This window comes from Medicago sativa, chromosome 3 (genome assembly GCF_051527215.1).
Source record: "Medicago sativa cultivar Bolivia chromosome 3, Bolivia_mono, whole genome shotgun sequence".
Lineage (NCBI taxonomy): Eukaryota > Viridiplantae > Streptophyta > Magnoliopsida > Fabales > Fabaceae > Medicago > Medicago sativa.
The window spans coordinates 99,190,358-99,211,090 of record NC_140751.1 but is presented as its reverse complement, the minus strand read 5'-3'; the positions used below and the strand labels follow the sequence as shown (position 1 = coordinate 99,211,090).

At 33.6% G+C, this 20,733-nt stretch overlaps 3 protein-coding genes across 3 annotated transcripts; 1 reads left to right on the top strand and 2 right to left on the bottom strand.

The window, feature by feature from the left end:
• Positions 1-3,045: 3,045 nt before the first annotated feature.
• Positions 3,046-3,724, top strand: LOC146942764 (uncharacterized). Its single transcript, XM_085756839.1, has 2 exons — positions 3,046-3,192; positions 3,272-3,724. Exons 1-2 carry the CDS (start codon positions 3,046-3,048, stop codon positions 3,722-3,724), a joined length of 600 nt encoding a protein of 199 aa, XP_085612965.1.
• A 353-nt stretch (positions 3,725-4,077) lies between these two features.
• LOC146942763 (uncharacterized) lies at positions 4,078-8,047 on the bottom strand. The gene is made up of 5 exons (XM_085756840.1): positions 7,903-8,047; positions 6,040-7,614; positions 4,994-5,938; positions 4,791-4,919; positions 4,078-4,700 (listed from the first exon to the last, which is right to left on the bottom strand). Exons 1-5 carry the CDS (start codon positions 7,927-7,929, stop codon positions 4,179-4,181), a joined length of 3,198 nt encoding a protein of 1,065 aa, XP_085612966.1. The 5' UTR covers positions 7,930-8,047; the 3' UTR covers positions 4,078-4,178.
• Positions 8,048-18,968: 10,921 nt separating this feature from the next.
• LOC146942762 (uncharacterized) lies at positions 18,969-19,834 on the bottom strand. Its single transcript, XM_085756831.1, has one exon. It carries the CDS (start codon positions 19,590-19,592, stop codon positions 19,023-19,025), a length of 570 nt encoding a protein of 189 aa, XP_085612957.1. The 5' UTR covers positions 19,593-19,834; the 3' UTR covers positions 18,969-19,022.
• Between the last annotated feature and the right edge of the window lie 899 nt (positions 19,835-20,733).

Sequence of the window (20,733 nt, the reverse complement as noted above, 5' to 3'; positions counted from 1 at the left end):
AAGAGTATTTCGTCACCCCGGATGGATCATCCGATGCGATAGGTCTCATAGCTAGTACTCTCCAGGATACAACAGTCACTTCTTGCTAGCACCGCACGTGAATTAGCAAGGTCTCAGGAACCACTATTGGACGCTCAAGGGAACTTATATATATTTGTTATTTGTTATAAAACGTAGAGATGAAAATGGCTAACATATATGTTCTATCATGCACTATGTACCTCGTGCACCCAAACCCACCTCTTATTTTATACACATACGTATAATAGCCTCTAAATAATGGGCATTGAAACAGAAATTATATCATAATTATTCCTAGCTTTCAACGGTTACATAACAAGTAAATAGGACAGTTACATAGCAAGTAAATAGGAGCACATACATTTGACCAGGTAAATTGCAACCATAAGTACATGAAGTTGGAATAGAAATAGAAACGTGATTGCCACTTAGTCAAAAGGAAAACTGATTATAATATTTAATAAAATTAATAATAAATATAATAATACTTTAAAATAAATAATTAATCAATCAAAAAATTCCCACAATCCCCCACAATTATTTATTTTAAAGTTTTAGGTGTTCCCAAGAGCGTGAAAAATCAATGCATAAGCACTAGTGTCTTTTGGACTATGAACTAGCACATAGAGCAAATGAAATTTGATCCACTAGATTGTCGGTGAGATTATAACCTCTATGAACCTCATTATGTATGTGAATCAGTGACCTCATCACTCACATTGACCTCTCGTCCAAAGTTTGTTCAACGCGGTGTGGTGCATTTTGGCCTTGCACCTATGCCTGGATTTCATGAGTGGCTCTAGAAAGTCTGCCCAACCTTTCATAGAGGCGGCCCCACCTCCAACACTCGTATAGGTAAATCTATCAAGTGTACACCACAGTCAAGCACACCACTCAAATATATGAGCTATAGATTTATTAAGAGTTTATAAACTCAACCTTCAACGTTGTAGTTTACACTATCCTACACCATAAGGATGAATTCCCAAAAATAAAATGGATAGTGTCTCATCAAATTGACAAGCGACTTGTTCTTACCCATATGAACATAACCTTGCAAATTTTCACAATTTATGTTGGGTTACCATCGCTCTCAATTTTTGTATTGGACATAATTCATCCCCCTTCGATGTATATATATTTTTAACTATACAGCAGATGTATCAACAAATCACAAATAATACATTGACCAAGACGTCTCTCGGCCAGTATCTCATATAAATTATCAAAACATCATCTATGATATATTATCATAGGTTTGCTTAAATAAATTCTAAGCCACAACACCCCCACATCGGAGGAAATTAAATCTACATCTAGATTTATTATACAGGTCTACTTGAAAATACTTTCAAGCGACAACACCCCCACATTGGGTAAATATAAAATCATGTGTGAATTTTATGCAAGTCTGCTTGAATTATTTTTCAAGTGACAACACCCCACATTGGGAAAAATAAATCCACACATAGATAAATTAAACATCATTGTATTATTTTAATACAATGGATAATCCACAATATATGTCACCAATATTTTAAGGTGTATCTCATTATATATCTCATGAGTTTATCAAGTGCCACAAAAAATATATTCAGGTCTGCTTAAATTAAGCAACAACATCTTTATTGCACTTATTTCACTCGTGCATATCATATATGTATCTCTATAAGTTTCTCAATTTTTTTTTCCTTCCAATAATATATTAAATAATATTTCACAATCAAACAATATTCTCAAATATATATTCTCATGCATACAAAGCGTATATACACACGTCACTAAATTCTCCCAATCATAAATATATTATATTCGCCCACAATAAATATAGTTAAAAAAATTTCACACAAATTGAAGTATATATCACAAAATTTATACTAACAAAATTTTCAGGCTTCTGCAAATATCCATCAAACACTTAGTCACATATAAAGTTCATTCATACACAGTTAGTCACATATATATAAAGCTCATTCATAGACACTGGTTTTACATAATACATATAAACCGAAATGCAATGAGGTTCTAAACCAAATCTCTATTAGTTGAAGAACAATATAAGAATTCAATCATTGTGTATGAGAGATCAATAATCATGTTATTGAACTCAATATAAAACTCCCACACTTTGAGAGTGTACAAGTTGATCATAAATTGCAAGAAACAGAACAATAATATACATGAAAATGCATAGTTCTAATTTAGTAGTAATTAGGAAATAGAGACACAGTTAATAATATTATTATACTCGGTCTAATTTTACTGCTGCAACTATGTTTCATATATCAAACAACAATTAATTGGTCTCTTAACATTGAAACTATTCTACCATAATAACATCAACGAGACAGATAGCTACAATCATAGATAACAAAATAAAAAATTTGTACGCATCCAACATAGTCAAAAAATTATTTGATGATTTATCATTTATATCACAAACACATCTTGATCTTTAAAATTAGAGTTCTAATCACGTCTGCTATCTATTTAATAAAATATAATTTAAGATAGCCAAAAATCATGATCATTTTCTCATATTAAAATAAAGGGTTAATACATTTTTACCCCCCTGTAATATAGGCGAGTTCCGGTTTTCCCCCCTGTAAAAAAGATTATTTCGATTCCAACCCTGTAATATAAAGATTCCGTCGAAAACCCCCCTGGTCCCATTTGACACACTCCCCTGCTGACGTGGCAATGACGTGGCGCGCCACATGTGAAATTATTATTTTTTTTTTTTTTTGGCTGACATGTGTGTATTTAGTTAACACATCACTATTTATTAAAATCATTTTAAAAATTAAAAAAAAAACATTAAAATTCTTTTAAAAACACAAATTAAAAACCCAAAGGGGAAAGAATGTTCATTCAGATCCAGTCTTCATCTTCCTCAACTCATCGCCATTCCTCTTCTCCATTTTCGTAATCCTGTTCTTCTGGATTTTCGTTTTCGGATTCAGTTTCCTTCATTGTTCCTAACCGCGATTTCGTAGTCTTTATTTTCGTTTTTTGGGGTTTGATATGGCTGGAAGCAAAGCATCATCAATTGGGAACGAAAATGGAAGAAATGCACCCAAATGTGGGTGCAATAGGCTTATGCGATTGTGGGTATCAAACACAGATGAAAACCCAAAGAGGAAATTTTGGAGATGCTGTAATTTTTGGGAGGTAAAATTTATCGATTTTATTTTATTTTATTTTGATTCATGTTCTTGTCAGCTAAATCTGTTGTGATTATTTGATGTAGAATGAAGATCATTGTAATTTGTTCATATGGGATGATGAGTTAGAAACACCAAGAGTGCAGGCCCTGTTGAAAAGATTGGCTGCAAAGAACAGAGACAATGGACTTGGTGAATCTACATTGCAAAACTCAAAAGGTTCAAGTGGCTATGATGTTGGAAGCAGCAACATGGTGAATCTAACTTCTAAGAATGTTGAAGATGGTTGCAAGAACTGTGCAATGATAGCTGAATATCTAAGGGTGTTTGGCAAGGAAATTGGAGAGGAAGTTGGAAAAGAACTTGGAAAGGAATTAGGCAAGGTATATGGGTCTGAGAGGGCCTCAACCAAGCACCTAAAAATGAAGAAGAAACTGCAATATGAAAGAAGCAAAAGCTTTGGCCTACTTGTTTTATTGGTGTTGTCATGGATCTTCTTCTTGGTTGTTTTGAAGTTTATGTCTCCTGTCGAAATGTAATGTGTTAAAAAGTGACCTTTTGTAACATCTATAACTAGTATAATGTAATGGTTTAGTATGATGCAATGGTTTAGTATGATGTAATGGTTGGTATTAATGAATGAAATATGTTGGTTATGTTACATTCTGGTTTAACTTTGGCATTAGTAACACTAAGATTCACTACAAAAAGACTTGAGAACACTGCTAAGATTGCATATAAGCCTTAAGTAAATAAAAGAGAAAGTGCAATAGTCATAAGATAATAGTGAATAAGTCATTACATATAAGTGCATAAAAGACACAGGTTGTACTTAAAGACATTACACAATTCAAAAGATAGCACACATTGTGCTTAAAGTCATAACAAAATACAGAGTTTCAAAAGATAGCACATGTTGTGCATGAAGTCATAACAAAAAACAGAGTTTCAAAAGATAGCGCATAGTGCTTAATGTCATTACAAATCACTAAACTATTTCTCTGCAACTACAGTCTTCATTGTTCTGATGATTGGAAGAACTACTCCATCTTTTGTGCCTGCTGTAGGTTCTTCTTGTGTTAATACCCCTTCTTCAGACTCATCCAACACCATTGGTGCAGCTGCAGTAGCCCCAGGACCTGTAATTTTCTTTGTCTTTAGCTTTCTAAGCCTTTCACTAGTTCTCTTCCTTACCTGCTGGCCTATATTGGTCATCTTAGCAGCATTAGTCACAACATTGAGCATCCTTGGGCCATTAAGCATCCTTGGGCCATTGAGCATTCTTGGGCCAGTTGCAGCAACAACAGGCACATCAGCTGGTGCAGTTGCTGTACCAGACACAGGCACATCTGCTGGTGCAGTTTCATTAACTGACACAGGCACATCTGCTGGTGCAGTTTCAGTACCAGACACATCAGAGACATAGACATCAGGAATGGATGCAATCAGTTCATCAGTAATGTCATCAAACACATTATCCAGTGATTCCACACCAATTTGAGAACTGACTTCCTTCTACAAAATAGTTTTCAAACAATATATAAGTTATTCTTTCTAAACACTATCTTGGTAATAAATAATGGACATGCAGTGGTAATAAGTTACCTGTCTTTTAGCAGGGTTATCAGAGTTGTCCATTTCAGCAGTAGTAGTTTCAGTCTGACCATTAGATGTCTCACCATTTTCATGGACATCCACATTTTCACCACATTCAGTATGCTTCCTTGTCTTTCTCTGTAACATATTAATATTAAATCAGATGTGTACAGTTAACAAAGTGTGCTTTTAAATAAGTTGAAATAATATACCTTTCTCTTAGCAGCATTTGGATCCTGAATAGTACTTTTACACCTCCTAGAGTTGTGGCCAAACTTGTCACATTTGGTACATCTATAACTCACTCCAGGTCTTCTCATTCTAGTCCCAAGCTCATCAACTTCCCTGATCCTCAGTTTTTTGGGTCTACCAGCTCCTCTTTTGTAGTGTGGAGGCAAAGGCTCCTCTATGTCTACCTCAGGCCACATTTCCATGCCATTGATGGGACTGACTCCAAAACTATAACACTCTATATACTTTGACCTTGAATAGTAATGGTCAACAAAATCTGAGGGGTTCTGTTTCCTATAAGATAATGCAGCTACTGCATGTCTACATGGAATCCCTACCAATTCCCAAAACCCACAAGAACAAGTTCTCTTAGCAGTATCTACAATAAACTGTTGGTCACCATAATGATGTATCACTTGCCATTCATCACCCATTGAAAGACTTGGTGTCCATTGTCCAGACAAAAACACTTCTTTATTTAACCTCTTCCTAGGCATAGGCATAATGTTGTGTTGCCACCTATCTAATTTAATTCTAGCAGTGCCAATCTTATTCATTAAGTAAGTCCTAATCCATTCACACATAGACAAAAATGGTTTATCCCTAGCCACTAATATTGTTGCATTAAAGGACTCAGTTAAGTTATTCATTACTACATCACACTTAGGGTAGTAAGAAAAAGCATGCTTACACCAACTTTTAGTAGGGTGCAGCATCAACCATTCCCAGGCACCAACATCAACCTTCTTCAATTCATCCATTTTTGCCTTCCAAGCTTGAAAGTAGGTTGCTTTAGCAGCACCCATCATCAGGTCCCTTATCAAGGTTCCACCACCAAACTTCTTCTTGAAGTTTGCATATAAATGTCTTAAACAGAGTCTGTGCTCAATTGACTCAAACATTTCTTCAAACACTGACATTAATCCCTATAATAGTATAACTCACAAAAGTAAAAAGTACATTAATATAAGATAGTAAAACTCATAAAATTACAAACAGTTAAAAATGATAAAACATAATGTTATACCTTCTGTTGATCTGATATGAATACATATCTTCTGTCATTTCCTATGTCATTCATCAACAGCTCCATAAACCATTTCCAGCTTGCCTTGCTTTCTACTTCAACAACACCAAAGGCCAGGGGAAAATACTGGTCATTGGGGTCCCTTCCAACAGCTAGCAGAAGTTGTCCACCATATTTGGTCTTCAAGTGGCACCCATCTACCCCCACAAAGGGTCTACATGCAGCTTTGAACCCTCTCTTGCAGCCATCAAAGGAAAAGTAGAAAGACCCAAATCTGGGTTGAATTGTAGGACCAAGTCTTTCAACATTTACCTTAGCAGTGTTACCTGGATAAACTCTGATTAACTCAGCAGCATACCTCCATACCATGCTATATTGCCTGTCAGCATCCCCATCAACAATCTTCTGTGCTAGTTGCTTTGCCTTCCATGCCCTTCCCTTTGTAATCTCTACTGAGTAGTTCTTCCTCATATCATTCATGATGTCTTTGATTGTGACTTTCTCACTGGTTTGAAGTTTGTTAACAACAGCAAAGTTTGCAACCCACTTGGACTTGGCAGATCTGTTTTTTGTAACCCTCCCACACGTGTGATCCTTTACATAGCTTTTAATTTGGTAAGTGCGCCTGTCACCCACTTTAGAACAAAGACATAAATACCCACACTTTTTTTCCCCTTCTTTTCTTTTTTCTCCTTTTTTCAAAGCATCTTCCTTACACACAGCCCTTACCCTATAGCTCTCATTTTTTTCAAAGCTAATTTCATGACCATTAAGTACATTCCACTCTATTATTGCCTCCTTGAACTCTTTTAAAGAATTAAATTCCATTCCTAACATAAACTTATAGTCCTTGTTTAATTGCTCCCTTCTAAACTTTTCATATCTAGGTCCTGCCTCATGGTCAGATTCATCTGGATCTGAGCTATCTAACTCCTCACTAAAGTATTCCTCAACTGGTTCCACCATATGACCCTTACCTTTTCCCTTTCCATCACATAAGTTTTGCTTTTGTCCTTCTTCCATATGAGCCTTACCCTTTCCCTTACTTCCATTTGCTGAACTATTGCCTATTAACAACTTATGTGCAGGGACTTCTTCAGTTTCAACAACATCAAACCCATCATCTAGTGCAGTAGCTCTCTCATTTTCACTGTCATCTAGCTCCACATCATAACTGCTATAACCACTATCATCATCCACATCAGAGTTGAACTTCATATAAAAACAAATGGGTTCCCTGATTTCCAAATCTCTTTCTAATACATCCTGTTGATTGTGTTCTAAGTATATATGTCCATCAACTTCATCACCAATAGCCCTTATAGCAACTTCTTCAGCAAGGTGGTCAACATAAATTTGAAAAAACTTACCATCCTCCCCATCAACTGCACCCCAAATCCTGTAGTGTTGTTTATCATAGCCCCAACCAGTTACAATCTCATCAATAGCATCCATACCCCAAGTCTGCAGGTCTATATCACTTACAATTGCTTGCTTTCCACCTCTATAGAACAAGATATCATCCTTAACAAATTCACCACCGTGATGAAAGATACAGTTGAACAACAATTTTTCCTGACAAAATTTTAACACCAATCAAAATTAGACACGTGTAAGTGTGGACCCCACAAACATACCCCACACATACACACACAGTCAGCAAAGCAATTTCCTTTCTCAGGAATAAAAAACCCTAAAAGACAACACCCTAAAAGACAAAAATCAGTGCAAAAAATTGATTTTTAAACCCCGTAACAGGACCACAGCAGCTATAAACAACCCTCGTTGTTTTTAAATCCATGCAAAAATTCCATTTTTAAACCCTTGAAACAAAGAAGTAGGATAAAGAATAAAGAAACTTACTGAATCGTTTCCACCATCTTTGTTCATATTCGCCTCTGCTACGACCGGATTTCCTTCGGGTTGAACGCTTTTCAGCGTGTTCTTCTTCTTCGCATCGTTTCTCTTTCCTTCCGTAGCTACCTTCTTCTTCTTCGCGTTCTTCAGGTTCTTCTTCGAGTTCGTCATCTTCTTCTTCGAGTTCGTTTCTGAGTTAGGGTTCGTTTCTGGTTGAGAGATTCTGAGAAAATGGAAGATGAAGAGTGAAGTGTGTTATGTGAGGGTTGAAAACGAAAATGCAATGTGACTTTCTAATTTCTAATTTCTCTGATTTTTGTTTTTAAAAGATTTTAAGTTTTTTAATGTTTTTTAAAAAAAAATTAATGTTTTTTTTTAATTTTTAAAATGATTTTAATAAATAGTGATGTGTTAACTAAATACACACATGTCAGCCAAAAAAAAAATAAAAAAAAAATAAAAATTTCACATGTGGCGCGCCACGTCATTGCCACGTCAGCAGGGGAGTGTGTCAAATGGGACCAGGGGGGTTTTCGACGGAATCTTCATATTACAGGGTTGGAATCGAAAGAATCTTTTTTACAGGGGGGAAAACCGGAACTCGCCTATATTACAGGGGGGTAAAAATGTATTAACCCTAAAATAAAATAGCATGCAGCTTCAAAAACCATTCAAGTTTTATACTAGAGCTAATAATTATCAAATCAAAGGTCCAAAACAAATGTAGTGGTATCAAAGAAAGCCGATAGCGTACCAGTTTCAAAGCAAATAAATAAAAACATAGAGTCATAATTTTCTAAAAATACATTCAATACACTTTCAGAGTTTTAACACACAAAAATCAATATCTTTGAGGATTAAAAGTAAGGATATGTACCTTGCCTCTTGTGGATGGTTTCAAGAGGAGAATAATTTATAACTTACAATGAAGTTGATCAAATCATGCTCTTGTAGACTAAACCTATGAATTATGCCATCTCCCTCTAAACAAAAGTTCACCCAATTTTTGGCTCTCTCAATGCTCACTAGACCAAAATTTCGTACGATGCTTCGACGGAGTTTCCAAATCCATCATACATGTCGCATAACATAAAACCAACGTTAGTGCTACTAGTTTTTCATTCAACAGTATAAAGAATTCTGAAATTAGAATTAGTAACAAGTATTGTTTAGAATAATAATTCTATGTCACAAAATACTCTTAAGATTGTTGGAAAAATTAGCACAAAATTATTATAAGGTAATAAACAACAAGAAATATTAGCATCAAATTAATGGAACACTAAATACAATAGAATAGATAATAAGTAAACTTATCAATTATTGACTGAGGCGTGCACGAAGCACTGGGCTTAAGAGTATTTCGCCACCCCGGATGGATCATCCGATGCGATAGGTGTCATAGCTAGTACTCTCCAGGATACAACGGTCACTTCTTGCTAGCACCGCACGTGAATTAGCAAGGTCTCAGGAACCACTATTGGATGCTCAAGGGAACTTATATATATTTGTTATTTGTTATAAAACGTAGAGATGAAAATGGCTAACATATATGTTCTATCATGCACTCTGTACCTTGTGCACCCAAACCCACCTCTTATTTTATACACATACGTATAATAGCCTCTAAATAATGGGCATTGAAACCGAAATTATATCAGAATTATTCCTAGCTTTCAACGGTTACATAACAAGTAAATAGGACAGTTACATAGCAAGTAAATAGGAGCACATGCATTTGACTAGGTAAATTGCAACCATAAGTACATGAAGTTGGAATAGAAATAGAAACGTGATTGCCACTTAGTCAAAAGGAAAACTAATTATAATATTTAATAAAATTAATAATAAATATAATAATACTTTAAAATAAATAATTAATCAATCAAAAAATTCCTACAATCCCCCACAATTATTTATTTTAAAGTTTTAGGTGCGTGAAAAATCAATGCATAAGCACTAGTGTCTTTTGGACTACGAACTAGCACATAGAGCAAATGAAATTTGATCCACTAGATTGTCGGTGAGATTATAACCTCTATGAACCTCATTATGTATGTGAATCAGTGACCTCATCACTCACATTGACCTCTCGTCCAAAGTTTGTTTAACGCGGTGTGGTGCATTTTGGTCTTGCACCTATGCCTGGATTTCATGAGTGGCTCTAGAAAGTCTGCCCAACCTTTCATAGAGGCGGCCCCACCTCCAACACTCATATAGGTAAATCTATCAAGTGTACACCACAGTCAAGCACACCACTCAAATATATGAGCTATAGATTTATTAAGAGTTTATAAACTCAACCTTCAACGCTGTAGTTTACACTATCCTACACCATAGGGATGAATTCTCAAAAATAAAATGGATAGTGTCTCATCAAATTGACAAGCGACTTGTTCTTACCCATATGAACATAACCTTGCAAATTTTCACAATTTATGTTGGATTACCATCGCACTCAATTTTTGTATTGGACATAATCCATCTCCCTTCGATGTATATATATTTTTAACTATACCGCAGATGTATCAACAAATCACAAATAATACATTGACCAAGACGTCTCTCGGCCAGTATCTCATATAAATTATCAAAACATCATCTATGATATATTATCATAGGTTTGCTTAAATAAATTCTAAGCCACAACACCCCCACATCGGAGGAAATTAAATCTATATCTAGATTTATTATACAGGTCTACTTGAAAATACTTTCAAGCGACAACACCCCCACATTGGGTAAATATAAAATCATGTGTGAATTTTATGCAAGTCTGCTTGAATTATTTTTCAAGTGACGACACCCCACATTGGGAAAAATAAATCCACACATAGATAAATTAAACATCATTGTATTATTTTAATACAATGGATAATCCACAATATATGTCACCAATATTTTAAGGTGTATCTCATTATATATCTCATGAGTTTATCAAGTGCCACAAAAAATATATTCAGGTCTGCTTAAATTAAGCAACAACATCTTTATTGCACTTATTTCACTCGTGCATATCATATATGTATCTCTATAAGTTTCTCAATTTTTTTTTTCCTTCCAATAATATATTAAATAATATTTCACAATCAAACAATATTCTCAAATATATATTCTCATGCATACAAAGCGTATATACACACGTCACTAAATTCTCCCAATCATAAATATATTATATTCGCCCACAATAAATATAGTTAAGAAAATTTCACACAAATTGAAGTATATATCACAAAATTTATACTAACAAAATTTTCAGGCTTATGCAAATATCCCTCAAACACTTAGTCACATATAAAGTTCATTCATACACAGTTGGTCACATATATATAAAGCTCATTCATAGACACTGGTTTTACATAATACATATAAACCGAAATGCAATGAGGTTCTAAACCAAATCTCTATTAGTTGAAGAACAATATAAGAATTCAATCATTGTGTATGAGAGATCAATAATCATGTTATTAAACTCAATATAAAACCCCCACACTTTGAGAGTGTACAAGTTGATCATAAATTGCAAGAAACAAAACAGTAATATACATGAAAATGCATAGTCCTAATTTAGTAGTAATTAGGAAATAGAGACACAATTAATAATATTATTATACTCGGTCTAATTTTACTGCTGCAACTATGTTTCATATATCAAACAACAATTAATTGGTCTCTTAACATTGAAACTATTCTACCATAATAACATCAACGAGACAGATAGCTACAATCATAGATAACAAAATAAAAAATTTGTACGCATCCAACATAGTCAAAAAATTATTTGATGATTTATCATTTATATCACAAACACATCTTGATCTTTAAAATTAGAGTTCTAATCACATCTGCTATCTATTTAATAAAATATAATTTAAGATAGCCAAAAATCATGATCATTTTCTCATATTAAAATAAAATAGCATGCAGCTTCAAAAACCATTCAAGTTTTATACTAGAGCTAATAATTATCAAATCAAAGGTCCAAAGCAAATGTAGTGGTATCAAAGAAAGCCGATAGCGTACCAGTTTCAAAGCAAATAAATAAAAACATAGAGTCATAATTTTCTAAAAATACATTCAATACACTTTCAGAGTTTTAACACACAAAAATCAATATCTTTGAGGATTAAAAGTAAGGATATGTACCTTGCCTCTTGTGGATGGTTTCAAGAGGAGAATAATTTATAACTTACAATGGAGTTGATCAAATCATGCTCTTGTAGACTAAACCTATGAATTATGCCATCTCCCTCTAAACAAAAGTTCACCCAATTTTTGGCTCTCTCAATGCTCACTAGACCAAAATTTCGTACGATGCTTCGACGGAGTTTCCGAATCCATCATACATGTCGCATAACATAAAACCAACGTTAGTGCTACTAGTTTTTCATTCAACAGTATAAAGAATTCTGAAATTAGAATTAGTAACAAGTATTGTTCATAATAATAATTCTATGTCACAAAATACTCTTAAGATTGTTGGAAAAATTAGTCACAAAATTATTATAAGGTAATAAACAACAGGAAATATTAGCATCAAAATAATAGAACACTAAATACAATAGAATAGATAATAAGTAAACTTATCGATTATTGACTGAGGCGTGCACGAAGCACTGGGCTTAAGAGTATTTCGCCACCCCGGATGGATCATCCGATGCGATAGGTCTCATAGCTAGTACTCTCCAGGATACAACGGTCACTTCTTGCTAGCACCGCACGTGAATTAGCAAGGTCTCAGAAACCACTATTGGATGCTCAAGGGAACTTATATATATTTGTTATTTGTTATAAAACGTAGAGATGAAAATGGCTAACATATATGTTCTATCATGCACTCTGTACCTTGTGCACCCAAACCCACCTCTTATTTTATACACATACGTATAATAGCCTCTAAATAATGGGCATTGAAACCGAAATTATGTCAGAATTATTCCTAGCTTTCAACGGTTACATAACAAGTAAATAGGACAGTTACATAGCAAGTAAATAGGAGCACATGCATTTGACCAGGTAAATTGCAACCATAAGTACATGAAGTTGGAATAGAAATAGAAACGTGATTGCCACTTAGTCAAAAGGAAAACTAATTATAATATTTAATAAAATTAATAATAAATATAATAATACTTTAAAATAAATAATTAATCAATCAAAAAATTCCTACAAAAAATCCACAGTTTATCAACTTCTATTATCTTTTTCATATTTTCATTTTTATCAAAGAATATCCAGTATTCTATCAATGTTCATATTCTTCTTCATATTTTGTTTAGCTTGAGTTAGCACAAAATTTCAGGCATTAATTTCAAATCAGACTTTTGTGGATTGTTAAAAACCTTTTGTAAACCCGAAAGACCGTATGTTTGTTGAGAAAATTGGTATGATGAAGGGTTTTTGTAAGAAAAAATTGAATGATTCCTTCATTTCGGACCATAAGTGTTTGAAAACAGATTTTCTATTTAAGAGTTGTTAAGATGGTTAATACTGTATTGGTTGAAGTCTTATCATGAACAGTATTGGTAGGGTCTGTTTCATCAACGTTAATAGAAACATGGTTTAAAGCATCTATATCATACATTTCCCTTTTCTTGGATCGTGTCGCTCGGTCAGTCATCCAATGATAATGGTTGTGTAGTTTTATCTATAAGAGCATGACCGACTTCTATATTCTTATTCATCAAAGCTTATCCCTCGAGAGCATCAACCACCATCCTTGGTATGCAATACAACCCATTGTAGAAATTATAAACAATTAATCAATTTTCAAGCCCATGGCGAGGACACAGCCTTAGAATAAAAACTTGTTATTTATTTCGCGATTGAGATGTTTATGAAGGGAGATATTTGTCAATGAAGGCTTGTTGCATTTGATCTCGTGTAGTGATGGCATCATAAGGCAACGGATGTAGCGAAAGCTTAGTAAACAAAGGAAGAGTCTTTGTCTTATGGCATCACTTATCACGCTATTCATTTTCGATGTATCACAACATTCAAGAAAAATTGGCAAATGGAGGTTTGGATCATCCGTTGGCAAACCCGAAATTGACTTTGCTAGAAAACATAAAAGGAAGATTTAAGGTCAAAATTATTCAACTCCACTGTCGGGCGTGCAATGCTAGAGTGCGACTTTGTGGCGTTAGAAGATGCATAATCTTTTAAAGTTTTATTCTCAACCATATGAAAATTTCTCGACTATTCTCTTCGTCGTTGATGGAGAAATTCTTTAGCTCGTATATTGGTTTAACAACTGCCCCAAGACTTTGAACTCTATGTAATCAACAAAGAAAAGCAAACAACAACAGATAAATAAAAACGAAGAATTCAGTTTATTCGATACAGGAAAACAAATCAATGTCAATCAAAGTTCCCTGACAACGACACCAAAGACATAATACTCCCTTCGGTCTCAAATGTATGAAACTTTTCACTTTTTAGATTCATTCAATAAGTGATGTATGTGGTCTTTATTATAGACCACATACATCATTTATTGAATGAACCAAAAAAGTGAAAAATTTCTTACATTTAAGACCGGAGGGAGTATGCTGCAAGCGCGCGACTCTATCATGTGGTAAATTATTGATCTCATATAGACTTTGTTTAGTTCCATTTATTTTATAAGACGATTAGCTAAAAAATATCCATACTTTGGATGAATGGTTTTGATAGATAATATGCAATGATATATAACATATTAGGATTGTGGTTTCATCACGATGATAAAAATTAGTTGTCATAAACAAAAAAAAAATCACAACGATGAAAACTACAAACCCCATCCTTCTTGTTTGTTGTATTGTGTAAATCAAATTTCTAAAGATAAGATAAACTAATATAACTAATGTCCCTTTCCATAGATGCAAAAATATATTTTCAACCAATATGACATCCCATTTTTCATGGTAGAATTGTTGAAAAACCCCATTAAAATTTATTAGCCTATACCGTCTCAGAAATATCTATACAATTTTCATGATTTGAAATTATTCTTCAATCTTATATATCTGAAAACAACCTTCATATTTCAGTCCATCGATTGATGTCTAAGAACGTATAACTAATCATATGAATATGTAATCACATTTGCTAATATCAAACTTCCTCTTTGGATCCATTGCTCAATATTTAGGATTAGAAAATTATACACACAAAGAGTGACAATATTAAATCAGAAGGTTTTCAAATCCATAACAAAAAGAAAGAAGCTAGATCATGGAAAACTTATTATTGGATTTCTAAGACTAAAAAAGTCTCCTCACTCATGATCATAGTAAACACGACAATTAAAAACAGCAAAGAAGAAAACATTAATTATATTAAAATTTCAAAGTACATGAACAAAGAACAAGTTCTCGATTAGGGTTGATAATGAATCGAGTAAACTCGAACATACTTCGTAGCCCAACCCAACAATTAACTCATTGAAATACTTCGTAGCCCAACCCAACAATTAACTCATTGAACTTTGTTCATGAACCAAGCGAGTTAAATCTGAGCTGAAAATTGGGTTCGTTAAATCAAAAAGCTAAATTGATATGAATGTTTATTCGGTTCATGAGTTGGTTCGATCATAGGAACTAGTTTTAGCGTACTTTTTTGTATGAATGTTTTAAGTTGTTTGTATTTTTTAGTTTTCTATATTTTATCTGGTTCAAAGTTTGCATCCGTGTCTAATCTTTACGGAATATACACGTGATACACAATAATATTGAACAATTTCAGTCTCATTTAAATTGTTAAATTGATAAATTATTTTTTTAATTGTGCTTGATTATAGTTAAAATCTGGAGAATGCTAACTATTGCTCCCGGGGCATTGGTTAAGCCACTAAAATAAGTAAAGTTTTTATAAAAAATGATATAATTATTACTTGATTAAAAGTAAAAACCTGTGATTTCAAGACAAAACTTATATTCTTGCCCGGCCCTTAAAATATTTAGTTTAATACGCTAACCTTCTATACGACTACTATTTAGTCATACACAATAGAGGATAAATATGAAAAAGGAAAAAAAAATAGAGGATAAATATGAAAAATAGCTTTATCAGCATTTATTTTATTTTTTGCGATTATCGTGTAAGAAAGTACGTTAGGATTAGTCGTTCACGGTTTGACCGCAACATTATGGTGTTTGACTTGAATTAGTTAATTGAAATCAATTTTTTTTGTTTAGGACAAGAATTGAAATCAATTGTATCCTTAAATTTGCGTCTATAGACTGTCTAAACGTTGAAGCTGGGATTTAAAGCTTTGACCGTGGATTTAATTGATTACAACATTGAACTTGTTTCTCAAATAGTCTTCCTTTATTAGTTTTTTTTTTCCTCGTCAAATAGTATTATTTTTTTTTGAGGGAAGTATAGTTAAAAATATAAAAATTTTAAACTGAACAAATCGGGTGTTAGATCAAAATATCATATAATTATGTAATGTCATCATTAAAAAATAAATAAATTATATAATATCCTACCCAATGTTTTACCACTCGAGAGTTTACCTCAACTCTTTTTGTCCAGGTAAACTCGACTAGAAAACTCGATTCGAGAACTCGTACGAGTTTACCTAAAATTAAAATTAAATAAAATTTATTATTTAGAATATGTAAACTAATATAATATTGTAATTAGTCCAATAGTGCAAAATATGACTAAATTATAAAGGTTTTCAACCATCATAATAAAACAATATATTCAATCAAACATCAAAATACAAAATAAACTTGCAAAATCATAAGTCTATTAAGTATTAACCATCCAAAAAGGCAAGTTTCACAAGTTCCTAAAGTTATCAATAAAACTATCAAAAAAAATTAGACTTATATTCCGATTTTACTCGAGTTTACCCGATTTTACCGAGTTTACCCCCCATTGTGTATTCCGATCAAAAGTGTGGGCGTACTGAACATAAAATTTATGAAAATGTTTATATTTCCTCATTTTTGTCCTAAAATCAATTTATTCAAAACCAATTTTTATCATCAAACACATTCAATTTATAAATTTTGGTGAATTTTGAAAAGACTAAAATTTAATAAGAGGTAATCTGTAAAGAGTAAAAAGTAAAAGAGTCACCAAAAGAGTAAAAACAATTTTTGTTTCTTGTTACCAAAAGAGTTAATGATTTGAAAGGGAAGGTCAACGCAGTAACGTGGAGAAGTAAAAAAGAGGTAGCTATTGTTGTTGTTGTTGATAACAGAACAGTACGAAAATAGTACATTGCATTGCAGGTCTCAATAATAACGCATCAACAAACAACTACAGTCTACAGGTAAGGTAATCAACATTAACAGGAGCCGTAGAAATAGAGTTGTTTGTTATTTGAGCTTCAATATGATTCACCTGCCACGGGTTCCACTTGTGTAACATAGTTGGTTTTAATGTTATATAACATCACCCAATCAGGGTGTGCCACGTGGCACACCCTTTTTTTTTAAAAAAAAATTCAATTAAAGGAGGAGAATAAGAGAAAACACGTGAGTGGGAGACAAGTGAAATAGAAAACCCACCCCCTTTTGCTTCCGCCTTCCAGTTCAAAACAAACTCAGTCACCATCATCATCATCATCGTCAGTTTTCCGTCCACCATGAGTCACCGCCGCCGCCGTGAACCTGCCATGAATGTGTCATCATAAGGTATTTTTTTCTTTTTTCTTTTTCTTTAGAATGATTGAAATGTTCATAGAAATAAGATTAACCCATAATAAAAATCAAAATTTCTTTGAATTATTTGTGTATTGCTGGTGGTTATTATTTGTGTATTGCTGGTGGTTTTTTACCTTGTTTTCTTGCTTGGTTTTGGTGGGTTTAAAGCATGTAGGCCTTAAGCATGTTGCTGGTTCTGTTTTTGCTTGGCAGGAGCTGTTCAGCCTGCAGAATTCTGCAGGTTTTGGCATTTTGTTGGCTGCAGGTGGTGCAACCTTGTTGAGTTTTTGTCATTTGTTCATTAGTGTTTATGTGTTTTTTCCGCTTATGCGTTTTTTGACAGCAACTTATTAAGTTGTTTCAATTGCACATCAATTCAGTTTTCAACAACTTATGTGTCTATGACCTTAATTGAAATTGATATATATATATATATATATTTATGTGAGACATTGCTATATTTGCAAATTAAAGTGTTTGCTGAAGTTTTCTTTGTTCTTTCACTACCTTTGCATGACTAGTAGTATATGCAAAATTTGCATAAAGTAAACTTGCTAACTTTATTTTGGTGTATATATATTCAAACAACTTAAGCTCAGTTATTTTTAACAGGCTGGAGAGTTACTAAATCATCCACATCTTCAGCCTTACATTCTTAAAATTCACCAAAAACTAAATAGACCCAGAAGTGCTTTTCCACTCCAATGGCCCGATTCAAACTATGGTAGGAGAACTCGATTTGTGGAGCCAGAATCTGTTTCTACTCTTTCTGACCAAGACAGATTCCTGTCACTAAACAATCACAGGGCCTTGAATCCTAGTATTTCTGGAACTAAACAAAGTTCTCAATATTCTATGCAAAGAGGTCAAGGATTATCCACTTGTTCAGAAGAGAAGCTCTACAACTTATCTGCTGGTGGTGTCCGTGATTACTGCAATACTACTAATAACAACAATTTTATTATAACAATTTTTTCATTAGTTTGTCACAATTCAAAAAATCCAAATCAACCTACTCTCAAGAGATAAGTGAAAGAATATTTGTTGTTATTATTAGTCTACTGATTCTCTACAAACCTTCAATGAATCCTAAAATTCATTCCAAATCAAATTCAACAAATTTGAAAGAAAATATTGTGAAGGCAAGAGGAAGAATTGACGGCGGCGGCTTATGGCATAACTGTGGTCGACGGTGGAGAGGAGGACGGCGGCGGAGAGAAGTTGATGGTGGGTGGTGGGAGTGAGATCGCAAGGAGAAGGAGAAGAGGAACAAATCTGTTTGTTGTCTCTCACTCACGTGTTCTCTTATTCTCCTTTAATTGAATTTTTTCTTTAAAAAAAAAGGGTGTGCCACGTGGCACACCCTGATTGGGTGATGTTATATAACATTAAAATCAACTATGTTACACAAGTGGAACCCCACATGCATGCACATGATGTTTTACCTGGTTCAAACACAACATTTGTGACACATCACCATCAATAGCGATCTTGATGATCCAACCATTTCTGCAACCTCAACTCTCTGTAAAACCTCTCTATGAACTCCTCCGCCGCTTGGTCCACCTCAAACACCTTCTCCTCCTTCACCGTCTCCCTTTTCGTTATCTTCACGCGCCTCCCTTCATTTCTGGTTCCACGATAAACCCTCATTTGCCGGCGACTGTGTTCTGCCGCCGGAGATAATAGCTTCCTCCTACTACTGTTGACACCGTGAGAAAGACGAGGTGGACTGCTGCTACAGCTGAACTGATACTCCAACGGTGATACGAAATACATATCAGCTTCACGTGGACGGCACATGAGAGCTTCGTGGTGCTTCACTATCATGTTGTTCAGTGATTTCCCTATGTTTTTTCCTCTCTTCATCACTTCTTGCATATCCTGCATAACTCTGTTACTCTTAGAGACACCGTTTTGTATCAGAAAACCTATCAAACGCACCGTTTTGCTCACTTTCTCAATTACCACCATTGGTTGTTTATCCATGCATGTAATATCTGTAACATTATTTGGGAGGCACCACTCTGTTTCTGTCTCTAGTTTCATCAATGATTAGCAATGTAAGTATAGAAAGTATGGGAGAGAAAGAGCAGCAAAATTGTAACAAAGGCAATGGGATTATTGGTCAAGAGTGTTAGTTTTGTGAGGGAAGACTTATGATTTAAAGGAAAGAAAAAAGATAGGATAAGGGCAAAGAAAGAGAATGTTGGTTTGATTTGATGTTGCTGTTTTGGATATTGAAGAATATTGATAGGTAGTGAAGTATAATCATGACAGTTTTATTGTGATTGTCCTTCTTTTTCCTTTCTTTCTATGTTATTGGAACTCCTTTTAATTAATTTATTTTTCTTTGGCATGCTTTGTTAATTTTCGTTAGTTGTTGACAATTTAATTAAATGTGTCCTTGAACAAGTTCTGTCTTGCTGCTAAAGAGTTCAAAGTGGTATAAAGAAACTTATCAGCAATTAAAAGTTAGTAAAATGATTCGATCGAAATTGATATCACACACCAAAAAGGGGTGGAGACTTTGTTATCTCTGACCCACATATTGTTATGAGAGTTGAAAGAAATTAATAACTCTGTTAAGAGAGGCAAACATAAAGGTTGAATTGAAATGATTTTTCTTTTTTCTTTAAATCGGGGCCTTCATGTGATCTAAGTATATATGTTAAGACCTAAGTGTAACTCAATTGCTCAAGCAATGATGAATTTGTGAGGGAAAACCGTTATTCCACCTCCACAAAACACCTTTGCAAATTGAGGTATACCGGCACTCTTGCTGTATAAATTTATAAATTAACGATTATTTTATCAAATAAAAATTTATTTGTCAATATTTATATTTTAGAAAACATTATTTCATAAGAAAAAAACATCATTTAATTGTTTATAAGAATCATATTAAATTTTTAACATTTTCTCATAAAAAATAAGCAATATTCTTTAATATAAGTAATAAAAGTTCAAAAAAAGTAAATTTTATTTCGTCGAAACTTTTGCTAAATAAGATATAATTATTATAATTGGCAATGATAAAAAATAATTCTTTTTCTTAAAAAAAAACTCATTTAATTGTTAATTTAAGGATTTGGTGTACGGGTACACTCAAAGTATTGAGTGTACCATAGAATTTGCAAAAAGGGATTAGTCTCGTAGCAAATCAAAAGGAACCGGGTTTTAGGAGTAT